A 21,538-nucleotide genomic window follows, 5' to 3' on the forward strand; every position below is an offset into this window, starting at 1 on the left:
AACCCCAACCACTGCATGCTACTTGACCTGCTGGGGCAGTTGTGCTTTGTAATTGTCTTCCATCACCATCTCCCTGCAATTTCACAAAGAAGGGCGAGCTCTACATTACTCACATCTGCATTCTAGGTGCACCTGGGCCCAGAAAAGGTGTTCAACTACTGCGGCAAATTAAAGGGATGGCCATATCCCCTCTCTTTCTCAACACTGCCCAGTGATACTGGGATCTTCTAGAAACTAGGAGAGGAGAAAAGTAGAATCCCTTGGCCAATGACTGAGTGGCTTAAATCATTCCATGAAGAGTTCAACCAGAGCACCAAGCGATTGGACATCGGAGTCCTGAGCCGAATTGTTTGGTATACCAAATTTAGTTGGGCTTCAAAAGATTATTCCCCAAAGCATGACAAAAAATGCAAATAAGATCAAGCCTTCATATTTTTCTTTTATTCATTAAAGACACCTAGATTTTCGGTAATTGCTTTCCCTCACTGTGCAAAAATCTACAGATTCCAAGGGGCCAGATGTAGTTTAGAAAATTCAAGGAAGACCACAAAACATGTTTGAGGAATTGCAAATAAGCAATGTAAGCACAGGCTAGTGAAGCACTCCCAGCAGACTTGGGGCTGCTGAAACATGACACCAGGCATAATGAAAAAGAGCTCTGAGCTTGGCTGACAGGAAGCTACACAGCCTCAAACAAATCAAAACCCCTTAGACCCTCAATTTCCTCATCTGTGAAACAGGACATGTAATGACGTCTTTCAAGAGGCTGTTGCAAGAATAAAACACAGGGCGTGAAAGCACTTAGAAAGAAGTTAGCTCAACTTCGTGTGCTGGCTGTCCCTCTTCTCTGCCAGTCCCCTCTCATTCCTACCCCAACAGCACGAAGGCTGTGACTGGGTCATGCTGCCTCACAGACACACATGCTGGCAGAGCCTGCCCTGTGTCCTCCAGGTCAATGTCCGAGGATGTCACTCCAAGTTTGCCCTCCAAAGGCATCTGCTGTGGATCTCTCACAAAGTCCACACGTGCCCCTGTGGGGAAGTGGTAGTCAGCTCCACAGACCAAAACACTTCCTTAGTTTACTATGATATCCTGATAAGTGAGAGACAGAGACAGGGAGGGAGAAGGAGGGAGAGAGACGGAGAAAGAGGGAGAGACAGGGAGGGAGAGAATTGGTTTAATTTCTGTTAGATGTCATGAAGACAGACACAAGGATGAGATGCTATTGCTACTACCGACCCTAACCATCCCCCAGAGCCCCTAACCATTCCCCAGAGCAGGGGTTCTCAACTGGGGGCAACTGTGGGGAGGGAGGACAAGGAGGGGGAGAGCGCTATGAGCATTTAGTGGGTGGAGACCAGGGATGCTGCTAAACATCCCACGATACACAAGGCGGCCCCCACAGGAGAGAATGATCCAGCCCCCAATGTCAACAGTGCTGAAGGAGAGAGAAGCCCTGCCCCAGACAAAAGCGCTGTCCCCACCAGCCCTGATGCAGGTGAAGGGAACCAGAAGCCTCTTTCCAGTCCAGTTCAAACTGAACCTGCCCTTGCTTGACAAGCACACCACTCTCAGGAACTCAGTCCCCTGAGGCAGCAGAGGCAGGCACGGGAACCCGGAGTGAAGGGATTCTGACACTAAGTTTTGGGTAAAGGAGAGAGGATGGGGAACCGGGGCTGGAGAAGATTTGAAGAGAGAAAAGGGAGGAAAATGTTAGGTCAAGGTTTCCCAGACTACAAAATACAGGACCTTTGTGAAAAATCAAATGCTCTTCTTACTCTGAAGCCAAAATGTGCTCCAGGTCACTGAGCAAGCTCAGGTAATGATCGTCAGCACTGGAGTCCGTGCTACTGTCCTCCCAGTGATGAGTGGGAAAGGAACAGCTAGCAAGACCTGGAAGAACATGGGTGCCAGGTCCCCGCCTGCTCCCCCTGAACCTGGAGGGGCCAGGCAAAGGGAGCAGTGAGGGGACTTTGTTTTAGGTTCCGGATCTGTACGCCTGGGAACAGGACAATCCTGGCAACACAAAGTTACTAGGAGAGCAGTAAATCCAGGAAAGTTACAGGGAGATGATCAGAAGAAGAAATAAAGAAGTAGAAAAACTTTAAGCAGTTTGAGAACCAATTTTATTACTCATGCCCCCCGCCCTTTTTTTTTTTTTTTAAGAAGGAACAATGTGAGCCAGCCCTGATGGCCTAGTGGTTAAAGTTTGGTGCACTCTGCTTTGGTGGCCCGGGTTCAGTTCCCGGGCACGGAACCACACCACCCGTCTGTCAGTAGCCATGCTGTGGCGGCAGCTCACATAGAAGAGCTAGAAGGACCTACAACTAGAATATACAACTATGTACTGTGGCTTTGGGGAAGAGAAAAAAAGAGAGGAAAATTGGCAACAGATGTTAGCTCAGGGCGAATCTTTCCCAGCAACAAGAAAGAAGGAAGAATGTAGCAAACAGAGATAGCACCTGAGAAGGACACCGCGCTATCACCCCATTTTCTGATTTCATCACAAACAGAGACAGAGATCTAACTCTCTCTGCTTCCAACAGTCTCAAAACTTCTGTGTACTGTAAGCAATGTCAATTTCTTAGTTTTGACAAATGGTCCAAGGTTACATAAGATGTTAATATCAGGGGAAGCTGGGTGATGGATATATAGGAATTCTCTGTTGTATTTTTGTGTGTGTGAGGAAGATCAGTCCTGAGCTAACATCTGCCAATCTTCCTTTTTTTTTGCTGAGGAAGACTGGCCCTGGGCTAACATCCATGCCCATCTTCCTCTACTTTATATGGGACGCCGCCACAGCACGGCTTGACAAGTGGTGCGTCGGTGTGCGCCTGGGATCCGAACCAGCAAACCCCGGGCCGCTGCAGCGGAGCACGCGCATTTAACCACTTGCGCCATGGGGCCGGCCCCCTCTGTTGTATTTTTACAACAAATACTTCAAAATAAGAAGTTTCAAAAAATCAAAAGACAAAACATAACTTTTCCTGAACATAATTCCCTGGCTTTCTCCTGAGCTCTCCCAAATTGCTACTGCACAACTATGTGGATGACAAACTTGGAAGGGCAGATTCCCAGCAACAAGCCCAGGGAAGAAGAGGGTTGGCTGTTCCCAGCCTTGACTGACCACCAAAGGCCCATCAGATATTCAGCAGTTGATGTGCACAGTGAGGTCTTCTGACAAAAGAATGCACTTCTCCCTAGTGTTTGGAATGAAAAGAGATGGTATTTTGCGGCACAAAGGAAGCTATTTTCCCATTAACATCTTGGTTAGTTGGGTTGAGAGGTTCCAAGGATAGTTTCTATTTTACAGGTGGGAAATCTCAGGGAGAATGAAGACACATGAAACTATCTTTCAAGTCAGACGTGAACCCACGTCTCATAGACATGTTACAGTCCTCCGAGGATGAACGTCCTTCATTTGACTGTAACACAGATCAATGGGCTTCTACTGACAGCTTCAACCACTAACAGACAGGAGGTGTGAGAACAGTCCATCTCTCTCTAATTCTCTCGGCTCTACTACTGAATCAAGAGGGTCACTCTGGGGCCGGCCCCAGAGTGTAGTGGTTAAGTGCGCGTGCTCTGCTGCTGGCGGCCCAGGTTCGGGTCCCGGGCGTGCACCAAGGCATGGCTTGTCAGGTTGTGCTGTGGTGGTGTCCCACATAAAGTGGAGGAAGATGGGCACAGATGTTAGCCCAGGGCCAGTCTTCCTCAGCAAAAAGAGGAGGATTGGCATGGATGTTAGCTCAGGGCTGATCTTCCTCACAAAAAAACAGAGGGTCGCTCTGAAGAGAAAGGTAAAGTGATTCACGGACATGGATCCTCTCCCTACACACAGGAGCCATGGTGGGTGACTGGCTGAATCATATCTACCTAGCCCTCCTGTTGGCACCTCATCCCAGAGAGTTCAACTCACTGAGAGAGAGCTACTCATAAGAAATACGAGTTATCTTCCTATCACCCATGACATACTTTTAGTTGCAGGTCGTCACTGTCAGCAAGACAGAATCTACACACCAAGGCACCCACTGGAGACCCACGGCTCTGAGAGCCCAGGGCAACTTACCATGTTTGGCACGTTGGTGACTGAAGCATTCTTGATGTCTGTAGAGAAGGGAGGCAAACTATTGACCATGCTCTGTTTGTTGGATAACTGGGGGTTCACTCCAGGGGCTCCAATCTGTTGCCCTCCAGTTTGACTAAAGGGCTGTCCAAATGGACTTGTGTTACCAGTCATTCCCATCTGAAACAAAAAGAGGCAACATCAGCTGTGAGAACGCAATCACATATAAAAGGAAGGGCCTCAGAAATGCTCACTTTGACCTACTGAAGCAAAAATCATTCTTTTCTTTGAAACTCGCACTTCAATTATAAATTAAAGGCTCATTCTTGCGGTTCACAGCTAGGATTATGAACAGAGCAACTTGCTCAAACAGCTACACACCAAAGCAGAAGACTAATGAAGCCTCTCCCAATAGTTCCATCTGTCCCCTGCTCCTAAATATCATCCAAGAGCCCAGGCTTTCCCACCTTCCCCTCAGCTACCCTCCTCACCCCAATTCCCCCTATCCTGACAGTGGCACCAACACATAAGAAAATCATTTGGAAAACAAACCCTTCCAGAACAACTAACAAAGGGGAGCTCCTTCAGTTTAATCCTTAATTACTTTATAAAAGTAATTAGTTTCTTTCAGATTCCTCCATCAGATTTAAACTAAGTTTCCATTAGTTCAAAATGCACAGTAGAAATATTGACAAAGAAATGAAATAATGTCTGAGACTTGCTTTTTTTTTTTTTTTTTAAGATTTTATTTATTTATTTTTCCCCCCAAAGCCCCAGTAGATAGTTGTATGTCATAGCTGCACATCCTTCTAGTTGCTGTATGTGGGACGCAGCCTCAGCATGGCCGGAGAAGCGGTGGGTCGGTGTGCGCCCGGGATCCGAACCCGGGCCGCCAGCAGCGGAGCGTGCGCTCTTAACCGCTAAGCCACGGGGCTGGCCCTGAGACTTGCTTTAAAATAATCTAGTCAGGCAAGGGGTAGTGCCAGGAAAGGAGCTAGATGAAAAACAACTGGCCCTATGTTGGTTACTCCTAACCAGGCAACAGGTGCATACATGGGGGTTGTTACATTATCCTCTCTAATATACATTTGACATTTTCCACAATAAAGATTTTTTTTTAATTAAAGTGAAATAAAATAAAATGAATAGTAGATAAAAGCAAGAATGGGAAGGAGGAACCCCCACCTATGCGTCAGCGAGGGCCTACAACCAACCACTTGAGTCAGAGTTTCCCTCCAGGCAACAGACCCGGGCCAGGTTCCCTGTGGACCCCTCAGCTCCAACCTCCACAGGAGTGGATTTGGGAATCCCCAGTGATATCATGCTGCTCACCTGCCCCTTCTGGAGCAACAGAGACTAATCATGAAGAGACTAGCTTTTCTAGTCCACCTGCCTTTGCTCTTTCACAAAACTGTAACTTTCCATCTGTGTCTACTGCTCGCTCTATTTTCCTGGTGTCTTGGTGCATTTGTTATTTGGAAACTGGGAGGAAGGGGTCCCCCAAGGGAAGACCTCTTAGGGGAGAGAGTTCCCATTTAAGAAATCATGGCTCAGTTCTCTCCACTAGCCTCACACAGTGACTGCGGCTCCCATCCATCCACACTGGGTAACTTACATTCCTTCTATGGACTTCGATTTCACTTGTAAGACGAGTGTCTTCAACAAGGCGTATTGCATTATGCCTTTCAGCTCTAAAATTCTAGGTTGCAAACAAACCAATGCTCAACACAATTGACCCTTTTCTGCTGAAATGTCCGTACAGAAACACAAATTAAACCAAACGAGTGTAACTAGAAAGACCCTGTCCTGCGCGTTTTCATAAGTTCCCACGTGTAGCCCCATAGTCGACATTTCTCACCTTTTGGGAGCAAGCTGCTGCTTGCATCCTATTTGCTTTACTTGAGTAAACTAAACAAATTTAAATTTAACTGAAATTCAAACTGAAGCAAAAACAAATTCTTCACAGACTTAAGGCGAGACAGGAACTCAGTACACTTTTACTATAAACGGCATTTCTGATTCTCAACTAGCTTCCTTCAGTTGTTACCCAAAATTCAGAAGAACCTAAGAATTTGTATTTTCAGCAAGTATTACACTAAATTAACTAATGTAACAATTACTTCTCGCAGAATTTCTGTTTTACTGGATAAAATCAAACACTGTTCTTAAAGGCCCAAGAATCTGGAAAAAAAAAAAACAGTTACAATTTCCATTTCCGAAATTTCATTTTAAATCCTTCTACTTAGGACACACGCATCCATTCACCCCTCCATGAATCTGCCCTCACAGTCAGACAGTATTTACTGAGCGCCTGCTATGAGCGGAGCCCGGTTCTGAGCACACGAGATGCAATTTTCCTACTTGGCACAGAGCTTGCTCCTTATAACCACCAATTTGACAAACAAGAAAACCAATGTCATTTTGGAAGTTTCTAGCATCAATGAACCAAAGTGGACAGCAGCTGGGGGGTGGGGAAGGAGAGGTAACCGTCCTTCCACTCACACCAACTGCCCGAGGTATTCATTCCTTTGGTGCAGAGAGGGGATTAAACACCAAGAGGCCAACAAGCTCCCAAAGGGGTCCTGTGGTCTCAAAGATCACCAGACCTGTTTCGAAAAATCTACTTCTAAAACTTTGCAAATATTTTGATAACATTCATACGATCATCTTGCCAGGGTGAAATGGGGTGGTTGTGGTCTGGTCAGTTGGGTAAACTTGCCTGGTGAGCCTCTGGGACAAAGCACTTTCTAACTGGCTGCTCCAAAGTGTTTCCGAGTGCTCTGGAGCACTCTGAGAGATTTCATCAGGAAATTTGTTTTCACCTTTTCTTCTCGGCCACTCAATAGTGAAGGAAACCATCTCAATGTGGTTTTGATCCTCAAGGGGCAAGAACCAAAGTTAAGTCAAAGTCAAAGATCACAGACAGCAGGTAAGGAACATTCGGCTTGCAGGGGACTATACATTTTAAAAATAGGAAAAAATCCCATCCTCAGCCTATGACAACAAACAAAATTCCAAAGATGAACCAAAGTGAGTCCAGGCCCCCTGCGGAAGGTCAGCCTTTAAGGTCAGGGCTTGGCTCCCTCGGTCCAGGGCCAGCCCCAGCCTCTCCTTAATCAGTCAGAGCTAACGGGGAGGCGACCAAAGGACAGTCCTCCAACGGGCCACCGCCACCTATTTCCCAAGTAGCCTCCTCTCGCTGCCGCAACCATCTCCAGGCAGAGCCTGGTAGAGTTGGAAGGCTGTTCTCCAATCCTAGCCTGCAGTTTTGGGTAAAAGCCTTTCGCTTCTAGAGATTTCTAGACTTCTGAATTCCTGTTCTATATCTATTCTCCTGTGGTCAGATTGAAAATTCCCAAGTCGAGGCTAACACACCTATTTTTAGCATTAATGTTCATAATTAAATAGTATAATCAAGATGTTTGTCTAACTCCATTTAATAAAATCTACATATTTCTTCTAATTTCCTGACAGTTACTTGGTACCAATTTAGTAAACTTGTCTTTATTTTCAACCGAAGTTTATCAGGATTTAGTTTCTTTTCAATAAAATTCAAAAAGCAGAACAGTAGAAACAGGCAACTGTTCAGTTGCCACAGCCCATACATGTTAACATTTCCTTTTACTCTCTTCTTTCAGAGCCCCTCTAAGCATTTAATTCAAGTTCAATCTCAGAAAATCGGAAAAGTTAACTATAGTTAGTATCTTAAAAAAGGACAAGCTCTCCCATAATGAAATCTAAATTAAATAATGCTTTACAGGTCTACCAAGTTTTCCCAGGAAAAAGCGTTCTTGTGACCAAGCGTATCAATCAGTCATTTGAGAACCTACTTACGCTGTTGTCTGTGTCTATCACTTCAATTAAGAATAAAGATATGTAAGCTACAGTCCCTGTGTACAAAAAAAGAACAAACTAGATAGGAAGGAAAAAAAAAATACTAGTGCCAGATCCTGAGCCTTCCCTACCCGCCCAGGAAGGAGACTAAGAATTAGCTTTAGCATGACTCTAAAGCAAGAGATCTAATGAGGAAACCTCTCTTTAGAGTTTAGTTCAAAAATGCTGAACAATACCTACACCAGCCTTTATCACTGAAACAAAGATAGTGTCTGCAGCAAATTCTGGTGACGGGGCCTGGCCATCAATCACAAATTGCTGAAGTCCTGAGCTGGCTGGCAAGTAGGTGAGTGATAGCCACCCAAAGAAAAGGGACAGGGTAGACGACGCTTCTCTTTCTACTCTGACAGACATGTACTACAGATATGCTACAAAACACTACACGACTCTAGGACACTTTTTGTCATAATAATATACATGACAATCCATTCCCACTTTATCTTCGGATAAAACTTTTGGCCTTCCTGGAACACACGTCTCCTGTGTCCTCGGGCCCTAGCACATGGTGGGTGCTTAATTAATATTTGAGGAAAGAACCAAAAAAATGAACACTCCAAGCAACTACCACACCTTGGATCAACAGAAACCCCAATGTCAGCCCTGAGGGCAGAGGTGATCAAAGAACTGCAAGCCAGTCACCAAAGCCAGGCACCAATGAGGGTCCCCCATCAGCTGGAGAAGACACTGGAAGATGCGGAAGTACCAGTCTCCTTTCTATCTTCTAAATATCCACCATGAGGATCTCAGCTACTAACTGCAACGGACAGGCAGTCCATTTGCCCATGCTGAAAAGTTGACCACAATGAGAATATGCCCTCAGAGTTGGTTTTATAGGATGATGACAGTTTTGTGTCCCATCACAGCATAAACAGGAGTCCAGCGTGGCCGTAAAAGAGGTCCTCTGTGCTACACGCTGGGCCAGCAAACCCTTGGCTTTGGTGCAAGGCCCCAGCCATGCCCCAACCCAGAGCTTCCCACTGGTGCACTGAAATACTGATCCATCAGCCTCAGTGGTCACATCTGGCTGCAAACAGCCTTCTCTGCTGACCTCAGCGTGTGGGACAAATACTTTCACTTTTTACTTGTGTCACGATATGACAACTATCAATATATTAATAAGAAAACAAGCTCTGGGCTCCCAAAGAACAGGAAGAGTCTCTCCACTACACTAACCCGGAGAATATCTCTACTACTCACCTAACTCATCTAATCAAATAAAGTAGTAAATTGAAAACCAAAGAGCTAACCAGTGGGTTTAAGGAGAAATAACACTGATAATGGAAATTTCTCCCCAGAATAGGTTTCTACATTAGAAGCAAGCCAAGTATCCATTTTCTTGCTCCTTTGTAGGAAAGAGAGACGGAGAAATGCTTTCTCCGCAGTTAGGGCAACCACAGGTTGTAGCTGCTCTCCCATTATCAGCAGCCCACACTCCCCTGGGATGAGGCAGTGGGCCAAGGACCGCCTGGGCAGTCCATGGGGGAGGGGAGAGTTTGAGCACTCAGGCCCGTACAAATTTTGTGTGATGTGCATTTTTGAGAGAAAAGGTCCATTACTACACTCTCAAAGGGGGTCCTAAGATCGCCTAAAGATTAAGGAAGCCGGTCCTTGAGGAAGAAAACTCCCTCCCGCCTGCCCCTCACAACTCTCAGCGAAGGGCAAGCTCTCCCCAGATCTCATACACCCCTGCCACACACAGGCCTTTTCCAGCAGACAGTCTCCTGCCCAAAGATGGCCACCACTCATGTAAACAACCACCCTCACAAATGAACTCTCCCTGATTTTCATCTTCAAATGTCCTCTTGAAACAGACGCTCACAAGAAGGATCAGATCACAACCATTTATGAGCTAAAAGCCTGATGGGGACACACTGTGCGACCAGCTGAGAATACCTGGAACAGGAGGGAAGAGGGAGGATGTAGAGGACCGGAGGAGGACAGCCAGAAATGCGCTTCCACTTCATGATTTTACTTAAGAGTCGGCCAGGCCTTCAGAAATGCTTTAAGTGGCAACAAACGCTGAGTTTGATGTGGTTTCAATGAGACCACTAAACACATTGTTTTTTCAAAAGCTGAATTCTTCAGCAGTTTTCCTCACACCTTAACATAAACTTAAAACCACACTACACAGCACAGCGATCAGAGGAAGTACTGCTAGGGGGTGGGGGTTGGGGTACTGATGCTGGTCAGAAAACATACAGAAAAGGAACAAAATGCAGCCTTCAGCAGTAAGCTTAGTAAGCACAACTGGACAGGTTAAAATTTCCAGCTGGAAGGGCCTCAAAGAGTATCCGGTTAAAACTTACACCTCATGGTGGCCCGGAAAGCTTAGGAACCCAGCAAATCAGCTGCTGAACTCATGAGGCTCTCCCCATCCCCAGTCTAGAGGTCTTGCACCTCGCCATGAAGCTTGTCACCTCCTTGCTGAAGTAGAACCGGGTCTCCTCCAGGCAGACCCGGATTTGCACACGCATGGTGCTTGATACTGCTGGACAGAGACAGGCTCAGTCCACAAAGACGAGGCATGGGCAAACTACAGCCTGTGGGCCAACGCCAGCCTAATGCCTGTTTTTGAAAGAACAAAACAAACTAAACAAAAGTTTCATTGGAACACGGCCACAGACACGATTTCATTCAAAGAGGCAGTAAGCCATGGTTAAGTATGTAAACTCTGCTGACATTTACCTGGTCTGATGGTGGCCCTGACACTTTGCTAGCTGTGTGACCCTGGGCAGTTTAAACCTCTCTGTGCCTTGGTTTTATCACCTGTAAAATGGAGATAATAGCACTTCCTCTTAGGGTGGTGTGAGGATTAATCAAATCCACATACAAGAAGCACTAAGAGAGTAACTGACATACAGTAAGCACTACAAGCATTGGCCAGTGAGTTACTGTTATTTGGTTTCGAGAGGAATCATTTTACATGAGATGTAATTCCTTTCACAAGTATGTTTACAGTAATAACAAAATAAATGAGCATTTTTCAGAGATTGTGTGATGGTGGGGAGTGGTTCAAGCACGGCCAGAGGGAGAGGTCAGCTGGAATTACCAGCATTTGATTATGAGACGTTTTCAGAGAAATACGAAATAAATTTGTGACAGAAAAAATCTTGCGCATTTACTAGTCTTAGAAATACTTTTAGGGGCCAGCCCCGTGGCGTAGTGGTTAAGTGCGCACGCTCCACTGCTGGTGGCTCGGGTTCGGATCCCGGGCGTGCACCGACACACCGCTTGTCAAGCCATGCTGTGGCGGCATCCCATATAAAGTGGAGGAAGATGGGCACAGATGTTAGCTCACGGCCAGTCTTCCTCAGCAAAAAGAGGAGGATTGGCATGGATGTTAGCTCAGGGCTGATCTTCCTCACATACACACATACACACAAAAGAAAGAAAGAAAGAAAGAAATACTTTTAATAGACAATTAGGTTCAAATTGTCCTAGTAAATCACAAACATTCCCAGTTTTCACTCTAGACTGTTTTCCAGCTTTAAAAAAAATACTCAGAATGTTCATTTCAAACTTAAAATAAATTGAAGTAGTAACAATACATTATCAAAATACCCTTGCCTAACCTTCCTGGGTTGAAAGATAAATAAAAACAGAAAAATTGAACAAGAAAGAACATTCCCACAAAAAAAGAAATTGACCCAATTTCCACTTGCAAGCCAGCCACGACACAGGAACGAATGCTCCATTTGATATGACTTCGACCTAACCCAACATGTTTATTAACCTGAAGTTTTCAGCATCTTTCTTCACATACTGCTATACATGTAAAGCCACAATTCATATCAAGTGTGTAAAAACAACACAATTTAAGTACACCATGAGCAAAAGTTTGCTAAATAATTTAAGAGCCAGAACATTTATTCTTCTCAATGACATAAAGAACCAGAACTAACCCAGAGTATGGCCATATCATTTGTAAAGCCAAAAGCATTTTCTCTTGGCAACCTACCATTGTTGGGAGAAAGCCAAGAAAAGCAGTTCTCATGGAAAGACATGGTTGTATTCAGTTGTCTGCTATCACCCGCTTGCTCTTGGAATCCTTCCAGCACCTCATCTTGGCAAATAAAGAGTAAGAAGAAACACACAACAGATCGCAATGCCAAAGACATCGCCTGGCCGTCAAAGACATCGCCTGGCTGTCAGTGTCACCTGGAGTAAGAGAACTGGGCTGGAGACTCTGGGCATGTGAGTAGCCCACCCCACTAGACTCAATCCTTACAATCCCGCCAACTTTGAAAGCATTCAGGGAAATACACAGCCCCCAAGTGTGAACACTTCCCTGAGACTGATAAATCGCAACTGGAAGATGGGTAAAAAGTACTTAGCAACTCTCATGGTATTTCACTTGGATGACACATGATCAGAATGTGACTTAGAAAGAATGGTGGAAACTCCTAAAGGGAAGGTGACAAGACAGCAGATCACAACGCCGAGGCCTCAGGCCTGGGGGCTTATTCATATTCACCCAATTGCTCTAGAAACTTCCAGCAACAAAAATGGTAAGCTAACACTCTTGGTACACCTCAGCAGGTCACGACAGTCAGACACACATTCTGCTCTCCAGGATGCAGTCTGTATTAACTCACAAGCAAAAGCACCAGGCCAAGGTCAGTAGGGAAACTGTAATCCCGGTTCTGCCACTAATGAGCCGCATGACTGGGACAAATCTCTTGCCCCCTCTAAGTCTTAGATCTCCTCAGCTGTAAAACATGAAGTATTTAGATGACCACTAAGTGATCTTTAAAGTTCCTTGTAACCCTAAATCTGATGACTCTCTTGGTTTTAAACAATCAGTGCTTGACTCACATGAGGTCTGTACTCCTGGAAGGCCCAGCTACTCACAGTGAGAGACACAGCAAAGTGCTGGCCCCTGGACCAGGAGGACCTCACCAAAGCAATGCTCCTTGTAGAGACCCTATGGGGTGGCCAGCAGCCTGTTCAGGAGATGGGGATTTCATAGGGCACACCCTGCCACCTACAACGCACAGGGCCCAGGCTTTCCGCAGCTCTGCATCCTCCACACCATTTCCCAGGGGATGCTATAGAAAGTGCAGCTAAGCCAAGGCAAAATAATCCAAGGTGAGGGCAATGAAACTTAAATCGATTACTTCCCCTAACGCAGCCAAGTCCTAATATCTTTTTAGGTAGAAAAGCAGCTGCTTTAGGATTGAGTGCTCCTTGCAAGCCAAGCCCACAGTGGCCATGGAGAAAGAGGAGGAAAGAGGAAAAGATAATGAAAGAATAGGAGAGAAAGGGAAAAAGACAGGAAAAAGGCATTTCATTTCATAAAGAGTGAATCTTTATAAAGATGAATTTTAATTTACACTGCAGCTCAGCTATGGTCCAACAGAATAGAGATCCCAGCTTTTCATAAGTCACTTGACGAACTAAACCTTAACCCCAACCCTCTGCAGGGAGAGCTCTCTTGTTAGGCTAAGTAGCCTCCTCCACGATCTGCAATCCACTTGAAAAAAGACGAAACAGAGCAGACAGAGGAGGCAACAGAGGAACAAAGTAATGTGCATGCAGGTAATGTAGGAATTCAGGGGAAAGAGGTAAAAATGGGACTGAACTTGCAAAGAAGGCTTTAGGGAAGAGGGCCTATGATTATTTCTGGTAAAATTCAAAGGAGAAAGAAAGCTGACAGTTTAGAGAACTGTGTTCCTCCTCTATGCTGGCGCAGGAAAACTGAACAAGTTTTTGAAACAGACAGGCTGTCAGCTTCACTGCCAGCAGGGGCAGGAGGACCAGCACCTCGCCAGCCCCAGGAGGGAGGCGTGAGGACACAACGGGGCTTCTGGGGCCTCCTCCTAGCCAATCTCCTGGGCCTCGGCCATAAGAAGAGAACCGGAAGGGATAAAGTCCTGCCCAGCTTATTAAATGCCATAAATCTCAAACCGTAAAACACACTCAAAGACATATCAGTTTCAAACATATGTGGCTCTACTTCTAACTAAAAACTGAGTTGTGTGAAGTCCTAACAAAAATATACTTGATAGAGTAAAATGTTCTTAGTCATCCCCACTGGTGATGGTGAGGAGACAGAGCAGGGACAAGACTTTGAGGAGACCCAGAGCTACCCTAATACTCTGCAGACTCTACACTTCATTCCTAAAGATAACGTACGTGAAAGCACTTGGAAAAGGAAGTACAAAATTGACATACGGCAGTAGTGTGGTGGTATTAAAACAGTTACTTTACTATAAAAACGCACTCATTACGGACAAGGGAAAAATGTTCCTTGCACATTAAGTTTTAAAAAAAGGATACAAAATGTATAATCCCCATAACACCTGTGCAAGTGCATGCACACACAGACACACACACACGAGAACACCAAGTATATTTAATAGTGATAACTGTAGAGGGTTTACAGGTGATTTTTATTTTCCTTTTTTATATTTTCTAAATTATTCAAATTCTCTAAACAAAGCATTATTTTATTATAAGTAGGAAGATTTGTATTTTAAAGCCATTTTCTACTCATTCTGACTGCCCATGATGACAAGATGACCCACTGTTTGGCTGCACAGCTGTACTTAAAATATTAATTTAAGCTGTCATCAGACACTGAATAAAACTAGGTAGATCAAGCTGATTATGACCGTCAGAGATTACTCCTGGGTGGTAATTTAAATCAAAATCACCCTGGTTATAACATGGCCATAAGTTGTCACACTTTGCTCTAATGTATTATACATATGACCAGAAGAAAGCCTGAACGAGGCTCAGTCACTCAGACATCTACGACCACTATTTGCAAAGAAGGCTGGAAGGAGGGAAAACAGAGGCAAACGTAGTCAACAGCCAATCAGGATATAAAAAGCTGTATATTGCACTAATAACTTATGTTTATTAACTTGGAAATTCTATGGCTGACTCCTGGAATAACAAAGGCACAATTATCCTGTCTGTGCTCTGATTCATAGTTCGAGCAGCGAGGGATACCACTTCATCCGAATCTATCTGCTACCCGAGCTTTGGAGAGCAAGAGGCAAGAGACTGGATCCTGAGAGATTTACCAGAATATGTTTAGCTCCCAGGTTTAGACAGGGGGGTGTGTTTATAATTGGTAAGTATCTATTTAAGGAGTAGACCTTTCTTGGCAAGGAGAGGATCCAGTAGCTATCATTTCTGCCCAACTCTCACTAACACCCACCTGCCTTCTAGCTCTCTCTCAGCTCTTAGCAATGATGCTCTAATCTTGGGGATAGTGGAAGTTGAAAAGCCTATGGCAATACACATGCTTATCAACCATGAGAGTGATATCTATTAAGCATCTTCCAGGAGGGAGATACTATGGGGTGGTGGAGGCGCACAGCATGCAGGGCCATGTCCTCCTCCAAAGCCCAAGGTAAGAGACACAAGCTACAAGGAAACCAGATATGCTCTTTCAGCAGGTGGCATCAACACTGACTGCTAAACAGAGTCTGAAGATGGAGAGGGGTCCTAGTTCAGGGGGCAGACAAATGGCTCAAGAGGCTCAAACTTGAGCTGGGACTTGAGAAGGAGGCTAAATAGTAACAGTAATATTCAGTTGCAGCGGCTGCAGTTCTGCATCATCACCATGAATGAGAAGACGGTAAGACCCCTCAGGAAGGGGTGTGGGTATCCACTAGGCCTAGAGAAATTATTCTTGCAGTTTCAAAGTCTATATCTACTCAAATATCCACAACAATAGGACAAGATGATCAGCTATGTGGCTGGAAGTTAACTGACAGATCTAAGGTATTAATTAAAATGAACATCAAGACTGAAAAGAGCAGGAGTAAGCTGGTTATTAATGCTGATGATAACTCATAAAAGGTAAGTACTGTGTCAGAAGAGCATCATTCGCAACATCAACAGACAGGAACAAAAGCTGCTACGAGCTCTCCAATCAGATCCCGACAGACTGGATCGGAGAGTCACAGCCTCCTGTCTTGCAGCCGCTCCCACCTCTGCAAATCTTTCCTCCAATGAACCCACATGCAGCAGGAGCACACCTAGGCGCAGCCACACTCCAACAACTTTGAGAGTACAACTGCCAAGCAGGCCAGCACCTCCCGCTCCACAGTAAACCTCTAAGGCAAACGTGCCAGGTTTTCAGAGGAGAAAACACGCTCTGCTGGGTAACCTCCCCTTGGCCTGTCCCTTATCTCTATGCCCCAGGGCTTCCCCCAGACCCCTATCAGAACGGCTGCTCCCTGCTGAGATCAGACACCCTGGACGCCATGCACACAGGGCTGCTCTGACTGGTCTGTGTCTGACTTCAATGAAATAGCACATAGCAAAATGCTCTGAAAACCACAAAGTACTGTGCAATCTTGAGGTGGCCTTAAGATTTCTTTCCAAAAATAGAGCACAGAAAATCTGTAACATCAGACAGGATTCTCTAAAGCAAAGAGATTTTCTACAATACTGAAAACAGGCATGCATCCTAACTGTAACAATTGAGAAAGTCAATAATTCCAAGACTGTGTTTGAAGTTGGCATTTCCCAGTATTATCTATCTCTTGCCTTGTTCTAGAAAGGATTTAAGCTGGCTTGTTTTCCAGTTCATTCTTCATACACTTGGCAGAAGAACACGAAATGAATAATACAGTTCATTATTGAGGGCATGAAGTTTCCACTTGGTACATAACAAAGCAACCAACACAAACACATAACTTCAGATCATGCGCCATTTTTCAAAAGCCACAAACTCAAGTGCCACATTCTTATCCTAAAATACATAATAATATGCACAGATGTGTGTGTGTGTGTGTGTGTATACACACACACATTAGGTGGGAGCGGCTGCAAGACAGGAGGCTGTGACTCTCCGATCCAGTCTGTCGGGATCTGATTGGAGAGCTCGTAGCAGCTTTTGTTCCTGTCTGTTGTGTGTATACACACACACACACACACACACAGAGAACTATAGCCTTGGAATTACAATCCACTGATAATTATTTGTAAGTCCTGAATAGGAAATATCATCAACATTCAATTCACAGCTCTGCTCAGGTACTGTTTAGAGCACTCTGGTCACTTGCCTCATTAGAACATTCAGGAAAGGTGCTTACTCCTCAGCAGGCATCCAAAAAAAAAAAAGGAATTTTTGTGCACACAGAATGCATTTTACCAAGCAAATCAAAGATGATCAAAGATGCTTCGGGGAAACTGTATTTGTGAGTACATCTTTATTTAAAAAATTACTAAGACAAAACCTCTTGTTTCTGAGATTCAGCCACACCCACTACTTGAACCTCTTCTAAGTTTTTAGAGTGTCAAGTGTACTTTCAAAAATTTGCACAAACAGGGGCTGGCCCGGTGGCGCAAGTGGTTAAGTGCGTGCGCTCTGCTGCGGCGGCCCAGGGTGCGCCGGTTCGGATCCCGGGCGCGCACTGACACACTGCTTGACAGGCCATGCTGTGGCAGCATCCCATATAAAGTGGAGGAAGATGGGCATGGATGTTAGCTGAGGGCCAGTCTTCCTCAGCAAAAAGAGGAGGATTGGCAGATGTTAGCACAGGGCTGATCTCCTCACAAAAAAAAAAAAAAAAAAAAAAGTTTGCACAAACAAGAGAGAAAAACTGTAAATGAAAAAATACAATGAAAAATTTAAAAAGTCATAGGAATAGAAGTTAAAAATAAATGAATCAAATCTATATGTATTAATTTTAATAAAACCAAGTTTTTTTAAACAGTGAGATGAATATGTATATCATGTGTAAGACATTTATATTTTTAGTCTGTTAAAGTTTATTTATTAAAAAAACATGAAGATAAATCTTCCATGCAGAAGCATTCCAAATAAATTAAGTACACACTCCACAGTAAAGGAGTAGAGCACAACCCTCACCCCCGAGTGTGGGCTGCGCAAAGTGATTTCCTTCCACAGAGGACAGGACAGAGGGGGAAGAAGGAGGCACGCGACAGCAGAGACAGCCAACTGACACCACCTCAGCCAGGTGATCAAGGGCAACATCAACCGCGGCAGTTAAGTCATGCCGGTAGTATGCACCCTTGACACAATGTGATAAAAATGGCACTTTATGATCTTCCTTCCATAACCTCGTAAGCACATAACCCCAGTCTTGTCACGAGAAAAACATCAGAAAAATTCCAATAAAGGGGCATCCTAAATATACCTGACTAGTCCTCCTCAAAACTGTCAAGGTCATCAAATACTAGGCAAGTCTGAGAAAATGTCACAGCCAAGAGGAGCCTAAGGAGACAGGACAATTAAACGTAATGTGGTATCCTGGATGGAATCCTAAAACAGAAGGAAGACATTAGAGAAAAATTAATGAAATTTGTATGGATTTCAGTTAATAATAATGTATCAATATTGGTTCATTAATTGTGACAAATGTACCATACTAATATAAGATGTTAATATTAGGGGAAACTGTGTAATTGGGGGGAGGTAAAGGGAGAGATATAGGAATCCTCTGTTCCAATTTTTCTGTAAATCTAAAATTGTTCTAAAAAACAAAAGTATGCTTTAAAAGTGGAAAAAACTATTAAAAAAATCTAATAAATATCAACATGTGTTAACTCTGACTAATGGAAACATGGGTGTTGATTATATTATTCTTTGTTCTTTTGTGGATTTTGAAAATAAAACACCCAGAAAGTCACAAATAAAACCTTTTTTTTGCTATAGTAATGTAACAAAAATATTTAAGAGGCAAGATCATTTTCTAAAATCATGTTTAAAGAAATTATAATTACGTTGGCCTCCTCCACATGAGGTAAACACACATTTTTCACTAGTCAGAAAAGTCAACTTCTTTATGGGTCTTGCAAAACCTGCTTAGCTGAATTAATATTTCAGATTGAGCGCCACAGCCCAATCAGACCACAGGCAGGGCTCACAGTATACATGGGTGTGTTTCTAGGAAGGTGTAAGCAGTAAATCCTTTCGTACGACAAAAGATACTCCTGGGAAATTAGACTCACTCTCCAAGTTATCTCTCCTATACATTTTGTAGATGGGGGGAAAACCTGATCCACACACAGAAAATTAGGCCCTATGCACTTGCCAACCACATTTTGAATTCTGCTATATTACAGACAAAATGGTAGTAGAAAAAATAGAGACTTCGGAGTCAGACACAGGCGGATTGGATTGTAAATCAAAGTCTGCCACTTTCTAACATGTGTCATCTTGAATAATTTCCTGGGAGGCAGGACAGTGGCTCAGAATATTTTATTTCATGTGTAAAACAGATATGGCACCTACCTCACAGGATTATTAAACATGAGATAAAGTGAGACCATGTTGCAAAGCACCCAACACAGAGCCCAGCAGCACAACGGGCACCTGAGAAACGTCACTCCCTAGGAGGAGTGACATTTGCTTGCTCTTCTCTTACTATAACTCAGGAAGAGTAAATACAGTAATTGTTATCCTTGTTCATAACAGGACCATATTGAAATTTTATGTTATAGTCATTATATAATTCTGAAAAATGCCAGAAGTATTACAGGGTAATCAACATAAAAACCCTAAATGTTTTAACTTGGTGACAGATGGACAGCAAATTACTGTCTACAGTAAACTAACTCTTTCCAAATTATTGCAGAAACATTTTGGAGAAGTCGATCCTTGAAGTCATGCTTTGAACCCATTTACATAAAGAATGTTAGGTTTAGCACTTCCCACCTTTCTACACTGAACAAGGAAGGAAATAACAGACATAACTTTTGAAGTGTGACGCATCCAATCACCAATGGGCACCCATGATATACCCTAACGTAGGCTCACATCATGAAGACAGAGGGCAGATCACAGTGCCTGGAGAGCACAGCCAGAGCACCAGCCCCTCCCAGAGCTGATTAGAAAAACAAGGCACAGCGCCCCACCCCCAAGACTTCCCAAATCAGAATTTGCATCTTAACAACATCCCCAGGTGATCCGTAAATTATTAAAGTTTAGGAATCACTACCCTAATCTTTGCTCAAGTCTGAGAGATAGGTTAATGGCTGGGTTTGAGAATGATTCCTAAAAATGTCTGTACTAGTGGAAAAGCACCAGAGAGGAATACAAAGAGCAGAGGCTTCAGAAAGACCCTGGGTTTGAATACCAGGCCACCATCTCCCAACTGTGATCCTACGTAAAATATCTGATTTCTGTGCTTCAAACTTTTCACCTATTAAGTAATTACAGAGTAACTTTAAAGCTTAGATGCAATGATGTTTCCAAACTTCCTCGTAATCCGCTGCTGTCTCCTGCCACACCTGGGGAAGCCTGTCCCTTTAGCCCATCTCTCAAGCTGCTGAGCTTGCCATAGTGGGGGCTGGCCTGAGGGTCAGGCTCACAGCTTCAGACCCCCTCCAGAAATTCTATTTGTTCATTCAGATCAGGCAAGTTTCCCAACTAAGAAACCACAGGCAACAAACAACAATATACAGAGATCCACAGGCAACAGAGAGTAGGCCCAGGGAAGAGTTTGAGGAGAGGCTTAAGAGAGCCCGTGGTCAGCTACTACTAAGGAATTGTGCACTGAACAGATTCCAGAGAAGCCCAGTGCTGGAGACACAGAAGTTCTGACCAGCCAGAGGTTCAAGATCTTGCTGAACATGCTAGGAATTGAACTAAGACCCCAAAAAGACCATGTCTAAGGAGCAGGGCTCCTCAAGAACTGCCTTGAGAAAGTTTAAAAACAAGCCTTGAAAGGATCAAACTGATCTGTGAGTCAAACGTCTGCCAGAACAAAACCCAACACTCTCTAAAGGAAGACAACTAAACTCATGTTCAGCAACATACTCACAATGTCCACTACATAGTAAAAAATTACTGAACATGCCAAGACGCAGGAAAATATGACTCGTAACCAAAATTATATATTTAAACAAACAAAAGATCACAAATGAAACCAACACAAAGATGACAGAGATATTGGAATCAGACTTTAAGAGAAGGGCAGGGAAAGAACAAAACAAAGACGGGACAAACATAAAACAAACAGCAAGATGGGAGACCTCAATCCAACTAAATCAACACTGAATATAAATAAACTGAACACTCCATTAAAAGACTGAGATTGTCAGAATGAATTAAAAACAAGTTCCAACTATATGCTCTTTATAAGAGACACACTTCAAAAGGGTAAAAAAGATATACTTTGCAAATATTAATCACAAGAAACTAGGAGCAGCTATGTAAATGAGACAAAGTAGATTTCAAGCCAAAAATAGAAATAAAGAGGAACATTTTAGGATGACAAAAGGCTCAATTCATCACGAAGACAAAATAATCCAAAATGTATATTCACTTAATGAAAGAGCTTCAAAATACATAAAATAAGTAGTCAGATTTTATTCTAACTAAAGGAAAAACAGACAAATCTATAATTATGGTTGGATATTTTAATACTCCTCTCTGATAGAAGAGACAAAAAAAATCAGTAAGGATATAACTGACTCGAACACAATCAACCAACTTAACGCTAATTGACATTTACAACCTACAGCTGTAGGATAAACATTTTTTTTTCAAGCATATGTAAAACATTCATCAAGACAGACAATATGCTGGGCCATAAAACAAATTTCAATAAATTTCAAAGGACAAAATCATATAGAGCATGTTTTCTG

General features: G+C 43.7%; 1 protein-coding gene across 5 annotated transcripts in view; it reads right to left on the bottom strand.

Moving 5' to 3' along the window:
- CREBBP (CREB binding lysine acetyltransferase) overlaps window positions 1-21,538 on the bottom strand; it is a 133,152-nt gene that overhangs the window by 73,601 nt on the left and 38,013 nt on the right. For all 5 annotated transcript variants that reach the window (XM_087449548.1, XM_087449547.1, XM_087449549.1 and 2 more), the window contains exon 3: window positions 4,070-4,246. In XM_087449548.1, the coding sequence (XP_087305674.1) occupies window positions 4,070-4,246 (177 nt within the window). The remainder of the gene's footprint in view (window positions 1-4,069; window positions 4,247-21,538) is intronic.

Source organism: Ceratotherium simum, chromosome 26 (assembly GCF_057802395.1).
Source record: "Ceratotherium simum simum isolate JZ-2026a chromosome 26, ASM5780239v1, whole genome shotgun sequence".
Classification (NCBI taxonomy): Eukaryota; Metazoa; Chordata; class Mammalia; order Perissodactyla; family Rhinocerotidae; genus Ceratotherium; species Ceratotherium simum.